The 18,875-nt window shown below is 50.4% G+C and overlaps 1 protein-coding gene across 1 annotated transcript in view; it reads left to right on the plus strand.

Annotated features, from left to right (window-relative positions):
• Positions 1 to 3,221: 3,221 nt before the first annotated feature.
• LOC115090938 (acyl-CoA synthetase family member 2, mitochondrial-like) overlaps positions 3,222 to 18,875 on the plus strand; it is a 115,790-nt gene continuing 100,136 nt past the window's right edge. Inside the window, exon 1 of the mRNA XM_029600629.1 lies at positions 3,222 to 3,586. Within this exon, the coding sequence (XP_029456489.1) occupies positions 3,501 to 3,586 (86 nt within the window). The 5' untranslated portion in view covers positions 3,222 to 3,500. The remainder of the gene's footprint in view (positions 3,587 to 18,875) is intronic.

Raw genomic sequence — 18,875 nt, forward strand, 5'->3', positions numbered from 1 at the left:
TTCCCCTCTTCTCTTCTCTTCTTCGTGGTCAGTCTCCTGTATTTGGTCGTCAGCATCTTTATTGGCCTCTGGTCATTCTGTTCAGTGTTCCCTACTGGACTTCCAACTTGACTCCAGGATCTGGACCTCGACGTTGCTGTCTTGCCACCTGCCTTCGACCTTGGGCCTCACCTTGCGTGACTGAACTCCGCCTGCCTTCAACCTTGTCCTGGACTACGTCTCTGAATTTCTCTGCCTGCTTATGACTTTCGGTCTGGACCATGATACCGGGCAGTCTCAGCCAGTGGCGTAGCCAGAATTGATTTTTTGGGTGGGCACAAGGTTAACATGGGTGGGCTGTAGGCATGCAGGTCTACTAGTTGTTTTTTTACTGATAAATAATGCCAAATTATGCAGCATAGCATTCACATCTACACCTAAGTACGAGGTTAACTTAATGATACAAACATAATTCACGGTGATTTGTGGTACTTTAGCCTTCTTATTATTACGATTTTATACACGGCTCCTACCTGTCCATAAATTTTGAGAGAGCGGTTGTGTTGCTTATATTTAAATTGCTAACATCTCAAAATATAGATATATATTTTTACCTTTGTTGTCTGATCTTTGTATTTTTCTAATCAGTTGGTCCTGGTCTCTTTTTCCCATTTTTTCCCTTATAGCTCATTTCCTAATTCCTTTTCAGTGTCTTTCTTCTATTACTGTCTTCTTCCCTTACACACACACACACACACACACACACACACGCTTTCTCTCACAGACTCCCTCTCACACACTAAAGCTCTCACTCTCATATGCTCTCCCCCCCCCCCCCCCCACAAGCTCACATTCAAGTTCTCACTTTCTCACCCCTCCCCAGGCTTATATTCTTATGCACACACAGACGCACATCCAGGCACCCATTCTCACCCACACACATAAACCCAGACTCCCATTCTCACCCACAAACCCATGCTCCCAGTCTCACCCACACATATTCAAGCTCCCATTCTCATCCATACATATACACATTTAAGGTACTATTCTCACCCACACATACACACATTCAAGCACCCATTCTTATCCACATATTCAAGCTTCCATTCTCACCCACCCACACAAACCCAGGCTCTCATTCTCACCCATATATACACACATTCAAGCTCCCATTCTCACCCACCCACAAACCCAGGCTCCCATTCTCAACCACACATACACACATTCGAGCTCCCATTCACCCACATATTCAAGCTTCCATTCTCACCCACATACACACCCAGGCTCCAGTTTTCACCCACACACACTCCCATTCTCATCCACACATACACATTCAAGCACGTGCACAGCTTCCGCTTTCTCCCCCAGAGCAGGAAGATCAGCTGCCTCTCCTGCTGCCACTGGCCTCCTGCTATCTTCGGGCGTCCGAACTTCCTGTCGGGGGGGGGGGGGGGAGCGGAAGCGCAGCGCACAACGTCCGCTTCCTCCCCCCCCCCCCCCCAAGCAGGAAGATCGGCGGGCAGTACGGCCCGACGCCCGAAGATAGCAGGAGGCCGGTGGCAGCAGGAGAGGCAGCTGATCTTCCTGCTTTGGGGGAGAAAGCGGAAGCTGTGCGCGGCGCTCCCCCACCCCCAAACAGGAAGTTCGGCGGGCCGTTTGGTCCGAAGATAGCAGGAGAACGGGTGGCAGCAGGAGAGGCAGCTGATCTTCCTGCATTGGGGGGAGGAAGCGGAAGCTGCGCGCGGTGCTTCCGCTCCCCCCCCCCCCCAAACAGGAAGACCGGTTGGCCATACGGCCGCAGCAGCGCTGCCCCATGTGTGCCGTGATGGCGCGCGAGGCGTGGGTTCTCTTGTTCGCTGTTGCGGGGATGGGATCCCGCGACAGCCTTTCAGTTCCGGTGCCAGTTGGGTGGGCCTGGGTCTAAGTTGGGTGGGCACCTGCCCACCCAGGCCCACCCGTGGCTACGCCACTGGTCTCAGCCTGCCTGGGATCTCCGCCTGGGCCACTACCCTGAGGTCCTCTGATTGCCACAGACCCTCGCCAGTCCACGCCGCGGACCAACCTGGTTTCCCTACTGCACTGGCCTGCAACATCTTCACCTTTACGATTCTCCATCAGCACAGAGGCCCACACCTAACACCAGTCAGCCCCGGCACCCAAGGGCTCAACCTAAGGGGAACATGGGCTGGTATTGGCAAAGCTCCAGTTGGGCCTCTGCTTCTGCCAGTTCTGCCTGCCACTGGTGGGGACCTGCTAGGCCCCTCCCTGCAGGTAGCGCCAACTGCCCAAAGATCCACTTTGCCACTTTAAACCAAGACAAAGAAATGACATATAAATACTATTATGCATTTGCTTTTTGGGGCCTCACACACCTGGATTGCAGCAGTGAGAGAAAACAAAGAGAGTTAAAAGAAACATTTTGTATCAGATTATTGTTGCACATGTTATTAGGGGCAGTAATCAGTGGATGGTTTTCAATAAGTATGGAACAGAGTCTTTCTGGTGAAAGATGAGTAATTTAGAAAAGAACGCAAAGTGTTTTTTGGCACAAAGAAGTGGGATGGAGTGCGAAAGTGCTTTGCTTACCATTAACTCCTTTTTGTCAACTGTAGCTAAATAATCATCCTAATTCTTTCATAGTCATGTTCCTCGGTATTAATAGAAAAATACTTTTGGGAATGATTTTTGCTTCTCCTAAATTAAACATGACCAGCGGACATCCCCTAACCACTCTACTAACTATGGCTAGGCTGTTTTGTAAGCTGTAAATATAGGCAGCAGGAGTCTCTTCCAAAAGGAGTGGATTACTAGTTAGGGCAATGGCCTGGGAAACCAGAATTCAGATCCTGGGTTCTCCCACTGACCTTTCTTCTGGCCTTGGTTAAGTCATTTTTTATCAACCCCTTGTCTCAGGGACCTGCTTACACTTCTTGTACTTGGAAGAAATGTGTACGACCCCCTTGAGCTAAAATTGGAAAGGCAGTCTAGAAATACTTTATATTCATACACGGCTCTGGGCGATTGCATCACTCTGTAAAGCGATTCATTAAGGCTGATTGACAAATAAGTAAGTAAGTAAGTGCATGTATGTGTCTATGTTCCAAGGTAGTAGGAAAGGTTGTGACTAACTGAACTGAAGAGGGTTATGTGTTCCTTAGGGTAAAGATGAGGTCCCTATCTAACTGCTGCTGTCAATTTGGATACAGGCTGGGGAACGGGTTTGTTTTTTTGTTGTGGGTTTGTTTGTTTTTTTTCCCCGTCGGGGTGGGAGGAGCACCGGAGCCAGTCCCCGCCTCTTTGTGGGGGCTGAGACTTCCTCTTTGACAGGTGAATGATTTGTGAGGGGGTTCCCCGGTCCGCCAGCGCTGCGGGCCCTGGGGTTTCAGCTGAAGCAGGAGAGAGAGAGAGAGAGGGCGGCGCGGGAGCCCGGGGAGGAAGATCGAGCAGCGCCGGAACTCGGGGGGTTGTCGAGGAGCGGGGACGGTCCGGTCCGAGCGCGGGTTGTAGTGCCCGGGGAGCTCATGACTGCGCTGTGGTTGCTGAGACGGCTGCCCACTCTCGGGCCGGGCTGGAGGAGCGCCGGAGTCCGGGGCATCCACCGTGCCAGGTAAAAGGGGGCGAGGGGGGAGCAGCAGCAGCAGGTGGAGTCCTGTGCAGGACCTGGCACGTGCAGCCGGCTCGCTTTCTGTAGCGGCGCCTGCAGCCTCTGCACCGCTGCAGCTGCCTCTGGCCACGATCGTAGCTGCTGGGCACCGCAGAGCTCCATTTTATCCCTCGCCAGTCCTAACTTATTTTGGTTCAAAGTTTTCCCAGTCCAGTGCGGTCCATGTCCGTGGGACTTTAAGGCCGATCTCTTAGCTCCCGGGCAGTCAGAGGAGTCAGGCTAAACCAGTTCTGGGATTTGACTTGTTTTTCTCTTTAAAAAAAAAAAAAAGAGAGAGAGAGAGAGCGAATTACGAGTTGATATAGGCAGTGGGGCATCGTACCAGTACTGTCCTCTTCAACCCCCGATTGCTTTTTCTTTGGGGCCTGATCTCCGTGGGAACAATGAATTTAGCACTTTGCGCGCTCCTCTTGCTTCCTTCTGAAATGGCAGGACCCGGTGAGGCAGTGCCCCTCGGGCAGCGTTTAACTGTCCGCTGGGGCGAAATCCTGAAGTTTGAGCCTCTTTTCTCTCGCAGCGGTTCTGTGCCCTGCCCGGGACCGCTTTGGGCATCTTTTCCTCCCGGCTCTCTGCGGAGTCCATGTTACTGCTTATGGTGACTCTTAAGTTGGTCTTGAGCCCAAGATTACAGGAAGTCAGAAACTTGCACCAAGAGGGCTTCTCCTTCCCCTCTCCATACCGCTCTTTGCATCACTCGTGTCCGGCCAGAGAGCTGTTTACCCTTCTCCTCCACTCAAATCTATATAAAGCAGCGGCTCCGGCTAAACTACGGGCACTTCCAGCCCTTTGGGGGGGAGCATTTATTGAGAAGGGAAACAGCCGCCGATTTCAAGATGCAGAAGAAGGTAAGTAAAGGTTAAGGCGTGCTTCAAACTGAGATTAGATCACATTAACAAGAAATTAAAATCGAAACCCGACGAAAGGAATCGAACTCGCCCGTGATCTGTGTGGCCTGGCGCCTTCACACGCAGGCAAGTTAGCGCCGCCTCCTCGCTGTGTTAATCCCTTTAATGCTTGATACACCTCCTGCTGCCACTCAACGCCTTTAAAGAAGGAACCGCGGCTTCGATTGCAGAGCCGAGCAAGGGATCTCTTAGGGGCTACTTTTTTTTTTGGCCAAGTACTTGTAACCTGGATTGGCTACTGTTGGAAACGGGATGCGGTGCTTGATGGATCTGCTGTCTGACCTAGTATGGCAAGGGCTTATGTTCTTGAATATATTTGGTATATATGAGAGAGAGAGGGGTGGCTAACAGGGTACCTCCTTCCTACTTTACAGCCTTCTGAATGTAACTTCCGAGGACTAGAACGAGGAAGGAGTTCTAACCCCGGTTTAACTAAAAGCCAGAGAGGGATTTTACAAGAGGCCCATCAAAGGGTAACCTCCAAAAAAGGGTGCACTATAGGACAGTAAGGTCCAAATCTCCATAGGAAAAGGATACTGTAGAAGCATGCAGAGGGGTTTGATGTTCATCTGGCAACTGTGTCCTTGTGCTGTATTGCCTGCATTTTAGCACACTGGTTGAGTAAAATTTCCCACTTTTTAAAATTGCAGGGCAGAGGGAGGAGTTGTCCCAGTTAAGTTTCTGTTCAGTGCTTTCAGCTGTTTGCCCTTTCTTTTCATGTTTGCCATGATCTCTCTTGCCATCAGTGACACCAAAAACATTTTGCTTTAAAACAAACAAAACCTCCCAATCTGTTTTCTTCAAACCCAGCTTAATATTTGTTGGCAACTTTTCCACCAGAAAGGGTAATATTTTTTAAGAAAAATTGTGTGGTTTTGATCATGTTGGTATGGATAAGGCAAAGGAGTATCAGATGTTATCAGCACCCAGTGCTAGTTGCCTTGCATCCTGTCCATGCTTGTGGGTAAGAGGGCAAACAAGGCCCTCTGCTTACAGTCCGGACGTACCTTTCTGCCTCCACCTCAAAGTGCATGTTCTCTGTGCAAAATGAACTGCTTATGCAGCAAGGAGATTTGCGCCCAGAAAATGCGCGCGTCCAAACAGGAGTACTGCTTAGCGTCCTCACATGGAAATACTATGCAAATGAGGGCATTAAGAAATATTCCCCAATGCACAGAGGTTGCATCTGGACAGCGTGCCATTTTTAGCACTGGAAACCTAACCCCAGTCTGTTTTCCAGCGCTATGAAAAAATAGTTAAAAAGTGAAACATAGAAACATGACTGCGGAAAAAGACCATATGGCACATCCAGTCTGCCCATCTGTCCAATTAATTTAGCATTATAATTCTCATCATTTCCTTAGATTCATTGTAATTATCCCATGCTTTCTTGAATTCAGATATTGTTTTTGTCTCCACCACATCCACTGGGAGGCTCTTCCACACATCCACCACCCTCTCTATAAAGAAATGTTTCCTAAGATTACTCCTGAGTCTACCCCCTTTCAGCTTCATCTCGTGACCTCGTTCTAGAGCCTTCTTAAAATTGAAAAAGGCTCACCTCCTGAACATGGAAACCTTTGAGGTTTCTGAATGTCTCTATCATATCTCCCCTATATTGCATTTCCTCTAGGGTATACATGTCTGGATCTCTATCCCTATATGTTTTAGAACAAAGACTGCTGTCCATTTTAGTAGCCACCCTCTGGACCAACTTCATCTTTTTTATATCCTTTGGAAGGTGCAGTCTCCAGAGTTATACACAGTATTCCAAGTGAGGTCTCACCAGGGATCTATAAAGGGACAATATCACCTCCCTTTTTCTGCTGACCATTCCTCTTCCCAGCGGCAGATTCCCGAGGAAGACCGGCCCAGGGATTCGCCGCCCAGGCCGGCCCAGGACACATCACGTGGTCTGCCGAGCACGGCTCCTTCACGGCCGTGCACGGCAGACCACGTGACTGGAGCGACCGGCCCTGCCTCTTCATTTGCAGCCAAGCACCTTTCTAGCTTTTACTGTCACTTTATCCACGTTTGGCCACCTTAAGATCTTCTGATACAATTACCCCCGGATCCTGCTCTTCCTTTGTGCTTAGAAGAATTTCACCACCAATAGTGTACCTTTCCCTTGGGTTTTTCCTAAATGCATGACTTTGCATTTTTTTTAGCATTAAATCTTAGCTGGCAGACCTTAGACCATTCCTTGAGTTTTGCTAGATCCCTCCTCCTGTTTTCCATTCCTTCCTGGCTAACCGCCCTGCTACCAATTTTGGTATCATCGGGAAAAGACAAACCTTTCCTGACTACCCTTCCATTATGTTGCTCACAAAAATGTTGAAAAGAACCAGTCCACACAGCTAGTAACAACCCCCTCCTCAGAGAAAACTCCATTTACCACTACCCTTAGTCACCTCCCACTCAGCCAGTTTATAACCCAGTCAGTCGCTCTAGGATCCATACCATTTGGGGCAGATTTTCAAAGGGGTACGCACGTAAGATACGCGCGTACCCCCCGAAAACCTACCCCAAGCTCCCCCTGCACGCGCCGAGCCTATGTTGCATAGGCTGCCGGCGCGCACAAAGCCCCGGGACGCGCGTAAGTCCCGGGGCTTTCCTGGGGGGGCGTGTCGCGGCCGGTGCATCATCAGGGGCATTCCAGGGGCGGGGCCACGGGCGTGGTTCCGGCCTGGGGGCGTGGCTGCGGCCTCCGGACCAGCCCCCAGACCGGAACATGGCGCACCGGCAGCCGGCCCGGCGAGCGCAAGTTACGCCTGGAATAAAGGTAGGGGGGGGAATTAGTTAGGGCCGGGGGAGGGTTAGGTAGGGGAAGGGAGTGGCCTCGGAGGGAACGGAGGTAGGCTGCGTGGCTCGGCGCGTGCAGGCTGCCGATTTTGCGCAGCCTTGCACGCGCCGACCCCGGATTTTAAAGGATACACGCGGCTATGCGCGTATCTATTAAAATCCGGTGTACTTTTGTTTGTGCCGGTCGTGCGAACAAAAGTACGCGTGGGTGTAGTTTTTTAAAATCTACCCCTTTATTTGTAAGTCTTCTGTGCGGAACTGAGTCAAAGGCCTTGCCAAAATCCAAGTACAGCCGACACCACTTATCCGGATAATTATTGACTTATCCAGGTATACCCAAATAAATACTGACTGATCCAGAAAAGTGGTGGCAGCTGCCACCATTTAGCCAAATAAATACTGATTTTATATGTTTATGTGGTAGTGGCCAGCCATGGCAGATAGCTGTATAAGTACTGACTTATGCAGTTATCTGGCAGCTGCTTCCTGGTGTCAGATAGATGGATAAATTAGTATTTATCTGGCTTAAGTGCTGGTGGCGGTAACCTATCAGGGATGCCTCCTCCCTTCCTGAGTTAAAACGTGCATTTGGCCTGTGCTGAACGCACATTTTAAAGGTTACATGTGTTGCGATCCCCCCTGCTGCTACGCTGCAGGAGGTCTCTTACCTTCCTCCAGAGGCCGCTCTGAAGCCAGGGCCTCGCCTGCGCATCATCCAGGACTTGCTCCAGGGCCTGAGAGGCCTAGCTGTGCCTGTGGCTTGCATGCCTCAGCGTTTGGACTTCCTGTTGGGCGACGCCCTTCCCTAGGGGCTGGCCCGCAGCTCTCTACCCTAGTTATAGGACCAGCGGTGGGCGGTCCTGGCAAGCTCCTCCCTGGGAGTTGCCTTCTACCTCCAGTATTTAAGGACTGTCTGTTCACTTGCAAAAGGCCTTCGGATTGTGCATTACAGTTGTCTGTAACCTTGCCGGTCCAGGTCCTCCATGTTCCTGATGTCTGCCTTGACGTGTTTCCTGATGTCTGATCCTGAAGCTGCCTGATCCTGATCCGCTTGTTCTGTCCTACGTCCTGTCTGGCTCCTGAGCCTTCTGGCCTGTTGGGCCCTGGAGTGGCCAACAGGAGGGATTCGTCCCCCGGGCTCTGGAGCTTCCCTGCCTGCCAGCCGTAAGGACTTCGGATGTGAGTATCCCAGCATCGGAGTTCCTGTTCGCCTGGAGTTTCCCTACACCCTCCTTCTCAGCGTGGTCCGCGACCAGCCTTCCTGGGCTGTGTAGGGCGCGTCTGGGACAGGGTGGTCCGCGACTCAGTCCCACGGGTGGGCTGAGTAGGGCGCCCTGATGGACAGTGCAATGTTTCCGTCCAGCCTTGTCTACAGTGTCTGCTTCAGCCCTTGCCCGAATGTCTTCCTCTGCCAGCCGAGGGGGCTTCGGATGTGAGTATCCCAGCATCGGAGTTCCTGCTCGCCTGGATCTTTCCAGTGTCTCGTTTCAGCTCTTGTCCTGATGTCTCCGTCTTGCTTCTGCCCCGTCTGATGTCTGCTGTTTAAGGACTCTGTCTGCCCTCGCCTCTGTCCGGCCTGCTGCCCATTGCCGTTCCCTGCGGCAGGTCCGAAAGGGCCGGGAACAGTCGGAGGACCGTTCATTAGTCAACTTCCCCGTGTTGGCTACCATGGGCACGCGGGTCCGGCTGAGGGTCGGACTCCCTGTTTCTGTTCCTGCCTGCCTGGCTCACCATGCCTGCTCAGCTCACCTCCCACGGTGTGGCCTTGGGCTCCTCCTGGGGTCCTGCCGTGGCCCAAGGGCTCACCCCCCCGCCCGAGACGACCGCGCCAACATGTGCTGTAATCAGGAGAGAGACCTTGGCAGTGGTGGTCTTTTTTTTTTTTGTTTTAATAAAAAAAGGGTACTGTGTCAGGGCAAGCGGTGGCATCCAACTTTCACTTATCCCAATGGGGAAAAACAAAGCAAATTTAAAAAGGTTCCAGGTCGGTGAAGTGGCAGAAAATCATCACCGGACCTTGGGATAATAAGCAGGACAATGCAATGCAGTGCGTTCAGCTGAGCACACTGGTTAACCCATGGTTGGATGCGCGTTTTGGACATGTGTCCACAACCCCTTATGCTATAAAGGGATCATCACTTCCAAAATGTATGTCCAACCCCCCCCCCCCCCCCCCCAGACGAAGCTAATAGTGCTCATCACATGCAAATTCATATTGATGAGGCTATTAGCTATTCTCCCCCAATGCAAAACAAAAAAGTGCGCCTGATGCGCGCATTTTTACCCTCAGAAATTAACGCCTGCCCAGAGCAAGCGTTAATTTGTGAGCAGCCCAGAAAGTGTACAGAAAAGCAGAAAATACTGGTTTTCTGTACTTCCTCTGACTTAATGGTGATATTAAGTCGGAGGAACAAAAAAGGAGGAGAATGTTTAAAAAAAAAATTTTTTTTTAAAAAGTGTGCTGGCGGTCAGGTTAGGAAAACGGACGCTGAATTAACCATTTTCCTAACCCGTGACTGTGCACAGGTTAGGAAAACGAACACTTGTAAAATTGAGCATCCATTTTCCTAACCTGCTGATAGCCACCTCTCCTGGGTGCCCGCTGCCGAGGAGGCACTAGGGGCACACAATTTCCCCTAGCGCCTCCCTTTTAACGAGGCAGCTAACATAAATATTAAATCAGGCATCCCGGAGAGGTCGATCGGCATGTGTTAGCAGACGCTCATTCATGAGTGACTGTTTTCCCCTGCCCCAATATTGCATCGGCCTGAATGTCTGATGACCTCAAAGAGTAGAAACAGTGTGGTAAGGCTCTGGCCAGAGCCAAAGGGATGCTGGGGTGCATAGAGAGAGGCACAACCAGCAGGTAAAACGGAGGCAATAATGCCTCTGTGCAGGTGAGACCTCATCTAGAACATTGTGCCTTTGAAGGCTTTGCCTCTGAAAGGATAGAGAAAGAGGGGCAGTAGTCGAGAGAGAGACCTTGCATTATTTTGGGAGCCTCAGGGGGAGCCATATCATGAGGTAGGGTGAGCTGGCCGCCAGAAGCAGCAAAACTTTGGAGCAGCAGCAGCAGCAGATCCCGAAAACAATCCTACAGTGGCTGCCTCACCTTAAATCTAAGATGCTGGCCTCAGCAGACAGGAAAAAGATCTCAGTGGCAGCGCCAGTAGATGAACTGGAAGAGGATCCTGCCGTGGCCTGAGAAAACAATCCTCAGCAGGACCGTGGCCCATGGAGACCTTGAGGCTCAGCGAGGTCACAGCACAGCCCATCCCAAGGTGGCCTGAGGCTCCTCAAAGAAAATGCCTAGAAAAGAAGGAAGGCCTAAGAGTGTGTGGGTTTGAGAGAGAGCGCCGGTGGGAGTAAAGGGGGGAGGGGGTGTGAGCACCTCTATAAGTGTTGCACTCATGGACCCTTAGGCACCTGCAGGTAGGTGCCTTGCAGATCCTCTCTGTCAGCAGGCGGACTCAGATGAGGCAGAGGCCCAACTGGAGCTTCACCTATAGCAACCCATGTTCCCCTTGGGTTGAACTCTTGGGTGCTGGGACAGGCAGGACTTAAGTGGGAGCTTCTGCTGCTGCTGATGGGGTCTATTGAGTCAACTGGGTTGAATTAAGCGTAAGAGAGGTGTTGCATTCGTGCCTGCTTTCGCCCTCGCTCCACCCTCTCTACCTGTGTGGCGACTCCCTCCGTGCCTGATGGACGGCTTGATGCCGCAGCGTCTCCATGCCGCTGCGGATCCGCCATGTTCCTGATGACGTAGGGCGCGCGCGCGCTCCAAAGTCTGTACCAGCAAGGGTGCGAACCTCAGGGGCGTCCCCCTGTATTGACGTCATTCACTTCCAACATAAAAGGTCTTTACTTTTGCTAACAGATCGAGTTAGCAAGGACTCCGATTGGACTAGCTTCGGCTGTCCAAAGACTACTCTGCACCCAAAGGATTGTTTGCGGGATTTCCTTCGGACCCGCTTCACTCTTGCAGCATTGCCTCTCCGAACCTACCAGGGGTAACTGCTCCTCGGGGGCCTCATTCTCTTTCTCTATTTCAGATTACAGAAGGGAACCGGTACTCGCTCCTCGAGGGCCCATGTTCCTAAACTCTCTGAAGACTCTCCATTGCCTGGAAGCGATCGCAAGAGACGGACATTGTGAGTTATTATTTCAGACCACAGATAGGAACCGGTACTCGCTCTTCGAGGGCCTATGTTCCTGAACACTCTGAAGATTCTCTTTGCCCAGAAGCTATCGCAGGTACAGACATTTGTGAGTTACTATTTCAGATGGTATATAGGAACCGTTACTCGCTCCTCTAGGGCCTATGTTCCTGAATACTCTGAGGATTCTCTATTGACTAGAATATTTGGGCACTTATTCGGCTATATTCTAGCCAGCCAATAAGGTTGCCATCTAAGTTATGGGTGCTCTGGGGAGGAGTTGTTAGCCGGCTAATTCCAATATTCAGAGTTAGCCAGATATCTTAGCTGGCTAAGGGCTGGATTTTCTTTTTTCGCACTGGTTTGTGAATCCCGGTGCTAATGGGAGGCAGGGAGGGGGGGGGGGCGAAGCGGGAGGGGCGGGCCTGCAAAAGCCGGCAGCGATCGCACCACCGCGGTGCGATCGCTGCCAGCTTTCGCACCCAATAGCGCCATCGTAAAGGGTGGCGCTATTGGGCGCGCTACTGGCGGTGATAAGGCCTTACCTTTTCACCGTCAGCGAAGTTTCCGCGGCTTCCGACCCGACTCCTCCTCTTCCAGTGCTGAAGCCGCCCCAATTCCGGCCCCGATCTAGGTGTCGCACGCGAAAAGTCCCTTTTCGCGTGTGATAAGGTTAGAAAATAACCCCCTAAGTCTGGCCGGGCCAAAGACGTGTCCTAAATTTAGCCAGCTTTAGTTAGCCGGCTAACTTTAAGATAGCAAGCTATTGAATATAACTTCAAAGTTAGCCGGAGAAGTTTATCCGGCTAACTTTGCTAATCGGACTGTTTCTGAATATGGACCTCAGTAAAGAAGAAAGGGTAACCTGTATTTGGGATTGTCCTGGGGATGGAGAAATTGTCGATTTGTGATGAGGGAAGGGGAAGGCTTACAGGCCTGTGCCCCAGATCTCTTAGGTACCTGGCAGTGCCTCTGTAGATAAGCCCCAAAGCCTTTTTCCCCATCCGCATCTGCGAAAAGTTGAAATTCAATACTGGATACTTGGAGATTATACTTGTCTAAAACAGTCTGCTACACCTTCCTATCAGACATCAGACTCTGGTTTCTTCTGGTAAAGTGATGGCCTTTTTAAACACTTATGGTACCCTCCCCGCCGTAGCCTTTTTATGACAAAGTTCAGGTGACCAATGAGCAGCTGCATTTTCTTTAGTGTAACCTTCTTTACCGAGGTTGTATTGCTAATGATTGCTCACGGTGCGTTTGTTTTACATAGTAACGTGGTACGTGGCAGCAAAGAGGAAAAACAAACAACTCAAAAGGATGTTCTAATCAAATAACAGAGACATCAAACTACTGCACCTCAACAGCCTGAGAGCTGCGGGGAAACACTTTCATCCCAGGTCTCTTGTTATAAACACAATTTTACATTTTTATTTTTTTATTTGCAAATAATAAGGCTCTTGAAAACAGTCCTGTCTCTGTTATTTCACTAGAAGATCCTTTTGAGTTGTTTGTTTTTCGGATTTTGATGTGATTTACAATTCATTTTTTGTGTGTATTTGTTAGCAGCATAGTAAAGAGGTCCATCCAGTCTGCCCAGCAATCTTATTTTTTGTTTTGTTTTGTTTTTGTTTATTCATAGAATACTTGTTACAGGTTACCCCAGTCAACACAGGTTACCCTTTCTTCATCTCCATCATTTAGCCACTAAGAATCCTTTGTGTTTATCCCATGCCCTTTTGAATATTACCGTCTTTGTTCTCAGGCCGATACAGTGGAGCGCCCTGTTAGCCTGGGTTTGGATGCACGTTTTCGACGTGCTAGCTTTACCCCTTATACAGTAAGGGGTAATGGCGCCTCGAAAACGCGCGGCCAACCCCCCCGGTACTAATAGCGCCTGCAACATGCAAATACATGTTGATGGCCCTATTAGTTATTCCCGCGCAATACAGAAAGTAAAATGTGCAGCCAAGCCGCACATTTTACTTTCAGAAATTAACGCCTGCCCAAAGGCTGGCGTTAATTTCGGCCGGCACCGGGGAAGTGTACAGAAAAGCAGAAAAAACGCTTTTCTGTATAGCCTCCAACTTAATATCATAGCGATATTAAGTCGGAGGCCCCAAAAGTAAAAATTAAAAAAAAAACATTAAAAATCGACCCGCGGCCCGCAGGTAGGAAGACGGAAGCTCAGTTATGCCGGCGTCCGTTTTCCGAACCCGTGGCTGTCAGCGGGTTTGAGAACTGACACCAGAAAAATTGAGCATCGGTTGTCAAACCCACTGACAGCCGCCCTCCTGTCAAAAAGGAGGCCCTAGGGATGTGCTAGCGTCCCTAGTGCCTCCTTTTACTGTGGGCCCTAATTTGCATAGGCCACCCTCCTGAATCGTGCGCCCAGGAGAGTGGCCTGTGTGCGCGCTGGGAGAGCGGACGCTTGCTGGCTCTCTCGTGCGTTTTTCTGTATCGGCCTGTATGTCTTTCAAGAGAGCATTCCATGCATCCGCTACCATTTCTGTGAAGAAATACTTCCTGATGTTGGTCCTGACTTGGGAGACGTGTCCCCATTAGTAGGGGGTTAATCTATGTTCCTGAGGATGACAGCACCTGTGCAGTTCTTTTGGTGTTCTAGGGGGATGCCCAGTTTACCAGCTTTGCAGAAGAAAGCTTGCAGTGCCTATTTAGGTCCAAGATCCCATAAATAAGAAATCATCCCAGTAGTGAATAATTTTTCCTTTGCCAGTGTCCTGCTCCACTGCTCACTGTACAAAGGTGCTGCATTTTTCAAACTATGCATCTGAAATAGAATATCCCCTGGGCTATATAGATCCTTGGTGGGACCTCACTTGGAATACTGTGTTCAGTTCTGGAGACCGCATCTTCAAAAGGATATAAACAGGATGGAGTCTGTCCCGAGGGTGGCTACTAAAATGATCAGTAGTCTTCATTCTAAAGCATATGAGGACAGACTTAAAGATCTAAACATGTACACCCTAGAGGAAAGGCGAGATAGGGAAGATATGATAGAGACTTTTAAATATCTCAAAGGTTTCTATGTACAAGAGGTGAATTTCAACAGAAAGGAGGCTTTAAAACGAGGGATCATGGAATGAGAGTGAAAGGGGGTAGGAAATATTTCTTTACAAAGAGGGTGGTGGATGCTTGGAACAGCCTCCCAGTGGAGGTGGGTGAGTTAAAAACTATCTGAATTCATGAAAGCATGGGATAAATACATGGAATCTTTGAGGAATTGATGGGAATTGTAAAGCTAAATTGATTGGACAGACTAGATGGGCCATACAGTCTTTTTCTACAGTCATGTTTCTATTTATCATGAAACTGAAAGCCCAGTAAACAAAAGCTAGCAGGGTGACTGCGAAATAACCAGAAAGCCAACTCAGTATCAATCCTGGCCAGACATGGCGCTTGGCCCCATGGTTTTATCGCGTTCACCGCTTGGTCAATTGAATCATAGAAAACAGCAGAGCTCTGGGTCGAGAAAGGACAAATGATGAATTGTTCTGTACCCTCTCAGTTCTTTTTTGAGTGCCACCCTAATGGTTAAATCCTAAAGATTTGCAATGGCTTCCTATTGAATGGGCCCACGACTCTCCCCAGGGCGCATTCTTTACTGATTTTTTTTTTGTCAGATTCTTTCTGTGGTTTTGTTTTTTTTTTTTTTGCTGATTTAAGAATTATTGCCTCAATTCTCTCGGGACTCATATATAGAATTTCAAGCCCCTCTAAGAAACAGTAATATTTATAGCCAATATGTTAGTTCTGGAGAGCAATTTAAGAATTTTGGTATCTTTTTGTGCTGTGCCCATGGTCGAAATCATCCAAACACCCTCTTTTTTGGGGGATATGGAATTTGTGGGCATTGCTAAGACTTGGTTATGATTTTTATGCTGCGCTTTATATTGGCCCAATATTTTTGTTAACCCGGTTGACTAGACTTTCTGAGAAGGAAAATGGGAGAGAAAACATTTTAAATATATACATTAATGTTGCAGGTACACAGATTGTAATGGACATACTTATTTTCATAGTGCTACTATACATAGCACTGTCCAATGATAAGTTTCAGGTTTGACAAGTCCCTGTCCTGGAGAGCTTGCAGTCTAAGTGTGCACCTGAAACAATAGGAGATACAGAAGGCAATATTCAAAGCTGGCCATTTACTAACTTATCTAACTAAGGGGGTCATTTTCTATCGGTATTGCACATGAAAAGGGACTTTTCGCGTGCGATAGCTTTATAGGGGCGGAGTCGGGGTGGAGTCAGGACCGGAAGAGGAGGAGTCGGGGTGGCATCGGGGCAGACACGGCGGTAACTTCGCTGGCGGCAATAAGGTAAGACCCGTTATCGCCACCAGTAGCGTGCCCAATAGCACCACCTTTCACGGTGGCGCTATTGGGTGCGAAAGCCGGCAGCGATAACACCGCGGGGGTGCGATCGCTGCCGGCTTTCGCAGCCGGCTTTAGCAGGCCCGCCCTCTGCTTGGCCCCCCCCCCCCCCCCCATTACCGCAGAATTCAGTAAGCTGTGCACCGATAGAAAATCCAGGCCTAAGTCACGATGTATATTCAGCAGCACAGCAAAGCCACTGAATATATGCATATATGTGCGTACTTCGCTAGATAAATCTATCCGGCTGGCTTAGATCTGCTCTATGGGGCGTCTAAACTTAGACATACACTTATAATTCTAACTCCAAATATCGGTAGCTAGGCGTATAAGTTATATGTCTAACTTGCTCCTCCCCCAATCTGCCCAATGCTTGTCCACTTTTTTTGTGCGTACATTTTAACAGTATAAGGGACTTGTTCGGCTAACAGCAGTCTTTGATCATGAGCGCATATTCAGCAGCCGCTACTTAGCCGCATAAGTCCCGTGGCTAAGGTCACTGCAGGGGTATATCTAAAGTGACGTCAGCTTTGAAACCTGACTCGCGACCTCTAAGGCGAACCTCACAAAGATTCCCTTTAAGGGATCCCTTCTATTCTGAAGCAAGTTGGAAAAGCTGGCCTGTAAGTGGGGTGAAGCTCCAGTGCCTCAGCTACCGGAAGATAGGAAGAAAAGGTCACAACGCCCCTCGCCCAGAAGGGGTCAGGCTATGGGCTTCCAGCCCTAAAGAAACTCGCCATTCCAGACATCTCGACCCCGTATAGCCAGATGGACTCAGGACCAATGGGTTATGTGCTCCCCTGTTAGCAGATGGAGATGGAGTCAGGTTTCAAAGCTGTCATCACCGTAGATATACCCCTGCAGTGACCTCAGCCATTCAGCATCCCCTCCGTCTCCTAGCAGATGTGGACTATGTCTCCCCTATCGGGAACACAGTTCTCTTTGTAACAGGAAAAATGTACTTCTAAATTTGAGAAATATTGAGCCCCGCTCTCCTGCGGTGATACCTAATGGTCCCTCCCCCAGTTAAGAAATCCTGAGGCAATTTCCAACATCCCTCAGAGGTGAGCCTTGGTCCGGTAGCTGGTTCCCGGCGGGGACTTTGCTGCTCAAGCAGCGGAAAGGCAGCGGGTGCAGGAAGCTGAGCACGGTGGTGACAGAGCCTATGCCCTCTCCCATGCGCAGCCGGAGATTGTCTCTGTACTCAGCCAGTAAGCGCTGAGCCCAGGTAGTAAGGAAGAACTCCTCCGATCCAGAGACGTGGAAGAGCTTCGGTAAGTCTTTCCTCCGGTCTCCTTGTTCAGTGAACCGTACTGACGATGTTCCCGATCCCGCTGCAGCAAGGGAAGGGGGTCCGGGCAAGTTGAGCGGCTCCCCGATGCACTAGGACCTGCGTCAAGCTTGGTGGGCACTCCACGTGATAGGCACCATCTTGTGCGTGGTTTTTTGCGGTGCCATCTTCCCACACCTTCCTTCAGTATGCGCAGTGCAGGCTGACCCTATTGTGCTCCTAATACCCACATTATTTCGCGCATAGTGACCATCACGCCAAGGTGCTCACGGGCCTGTGCGCCTATCGCACCCGGAGGTGTGCCCGTTCCTGAGTGCCTATCTTGCCCCGGAGGTACGTGCGTACTGGCACGCCTCACACCCTTAGGTGTACGCGCTCCTACGAGCATAACTGCATACATTCCTGAGCGCATAACTGTGCTGAATCCTGGGCGCATAGCTAGGTGCATAACTGAGCACACAACTGAGCACATAACCGTGCACAGACTCCCGCCCACAACCAGATGCCCCACTTGCACACATCGGGGAAGAGCGTGCTCACTTAAGCTCAGTCGCTAACCAACAGGAGCTATGGCACCGGCAACTAAGAACCACAAGTGCCACTCCCTAAGTTTCGCCTGCCATATCAGGACCTTGAATCTGTCCTGTGTCAGCTTTGTTAAGAGGCCCAGTGAGGACTGGACTCTCAGAGCTTCTCCAGGTCTGGCCCTTCCCTGTCTGAGGACAGGTCGGCCACGACTTTATCCAGTAGCATCCTGGATCTAAGCAACCCTGGGGCTGCATCCTCCCCTGGAGAAGACAGTTCAGCGGCCCCTACCCCAGTTCTCCCTGGGCTAGGTATGGACCCAGCGACCTTTTTTTGGTTGTAATTCTTCCAGGGCCTCCAAGCCTTTGTTCAGGCACAGTCAGCTGCTGCCCCTGCCCGGTCTGAGCCCCAGCTGGGAGGGCCTCATCCCCCCAGCATACCTTGGGACATGCCTCGCCTCACCAAGGGCATCCCGGACAAGGACCCAGACACCAATGACAACGATGGGAATGCAGACTCATTGGAGGACGGGGAAATCCTGCCAGGCCTGGAACCAGACCGGACCATGCTACAGTTTTTCCACAGAGATGAATTGCCAGCCCTTGTCTCCCAACCCTGAAGACTCTGGGAGTATCCGGCGTAGACTCTATGTCGGAACCAAAAAGGAACCCCATATTGGTGTCTCTACAGAAATCCTCTTACTATTTCCCGATGCTGGAAGCCATCCAAGAATTGATTGACCTGGAATGGGATGCCCCAGAAGCCAGTTTTAAAGGAGGTCGGACCTTGGACGCCCTGTACCCGCTGGACCAAGCGGCTAAGGAATGCTTGCATTTCCCGAAAGTGGATGCCCTTGTCTGCGCCGTCTCGAAGCGGACAACTATCCCAGTAGAGGGAGGAGCGGCCTTGAAGGATGCACACGATAGGCGGTTGGAATCCATTCTTAAGCAAGCCTTTGACGCGACAGCATTGACTCTACAGATTGCTTCCTGCTGTGCCCTGGTGGCTCGTTCATGTCTGCTTCTCTCAAAGAGGCTGATAGCTCAGGGGTTCCCCCCACGGAAGCGATGGAACCCACCGCGGCCCTCCTAGCGGATGCAAGCTCTGACCTAGTGCACACCTCGGCCAGAGGAGTTGCCTCAATAGTGGTGG

This window comes from Rhinatrema bivittatum, chromosome 4, assembly GCF_901001135.1.
Source record: "Rhinatrema bivittatum chromosome 4, aRhiBiv1.1, whole genome shotgun sequence".
Taxonomy (NCBI): domain Eukaryota; kingdom Metazoa; phylum Chordata; class Amphibia; order Gymnophiona; family Rhinatrematidae; genus Rhinatrema; species Rhinatrema bivittatum.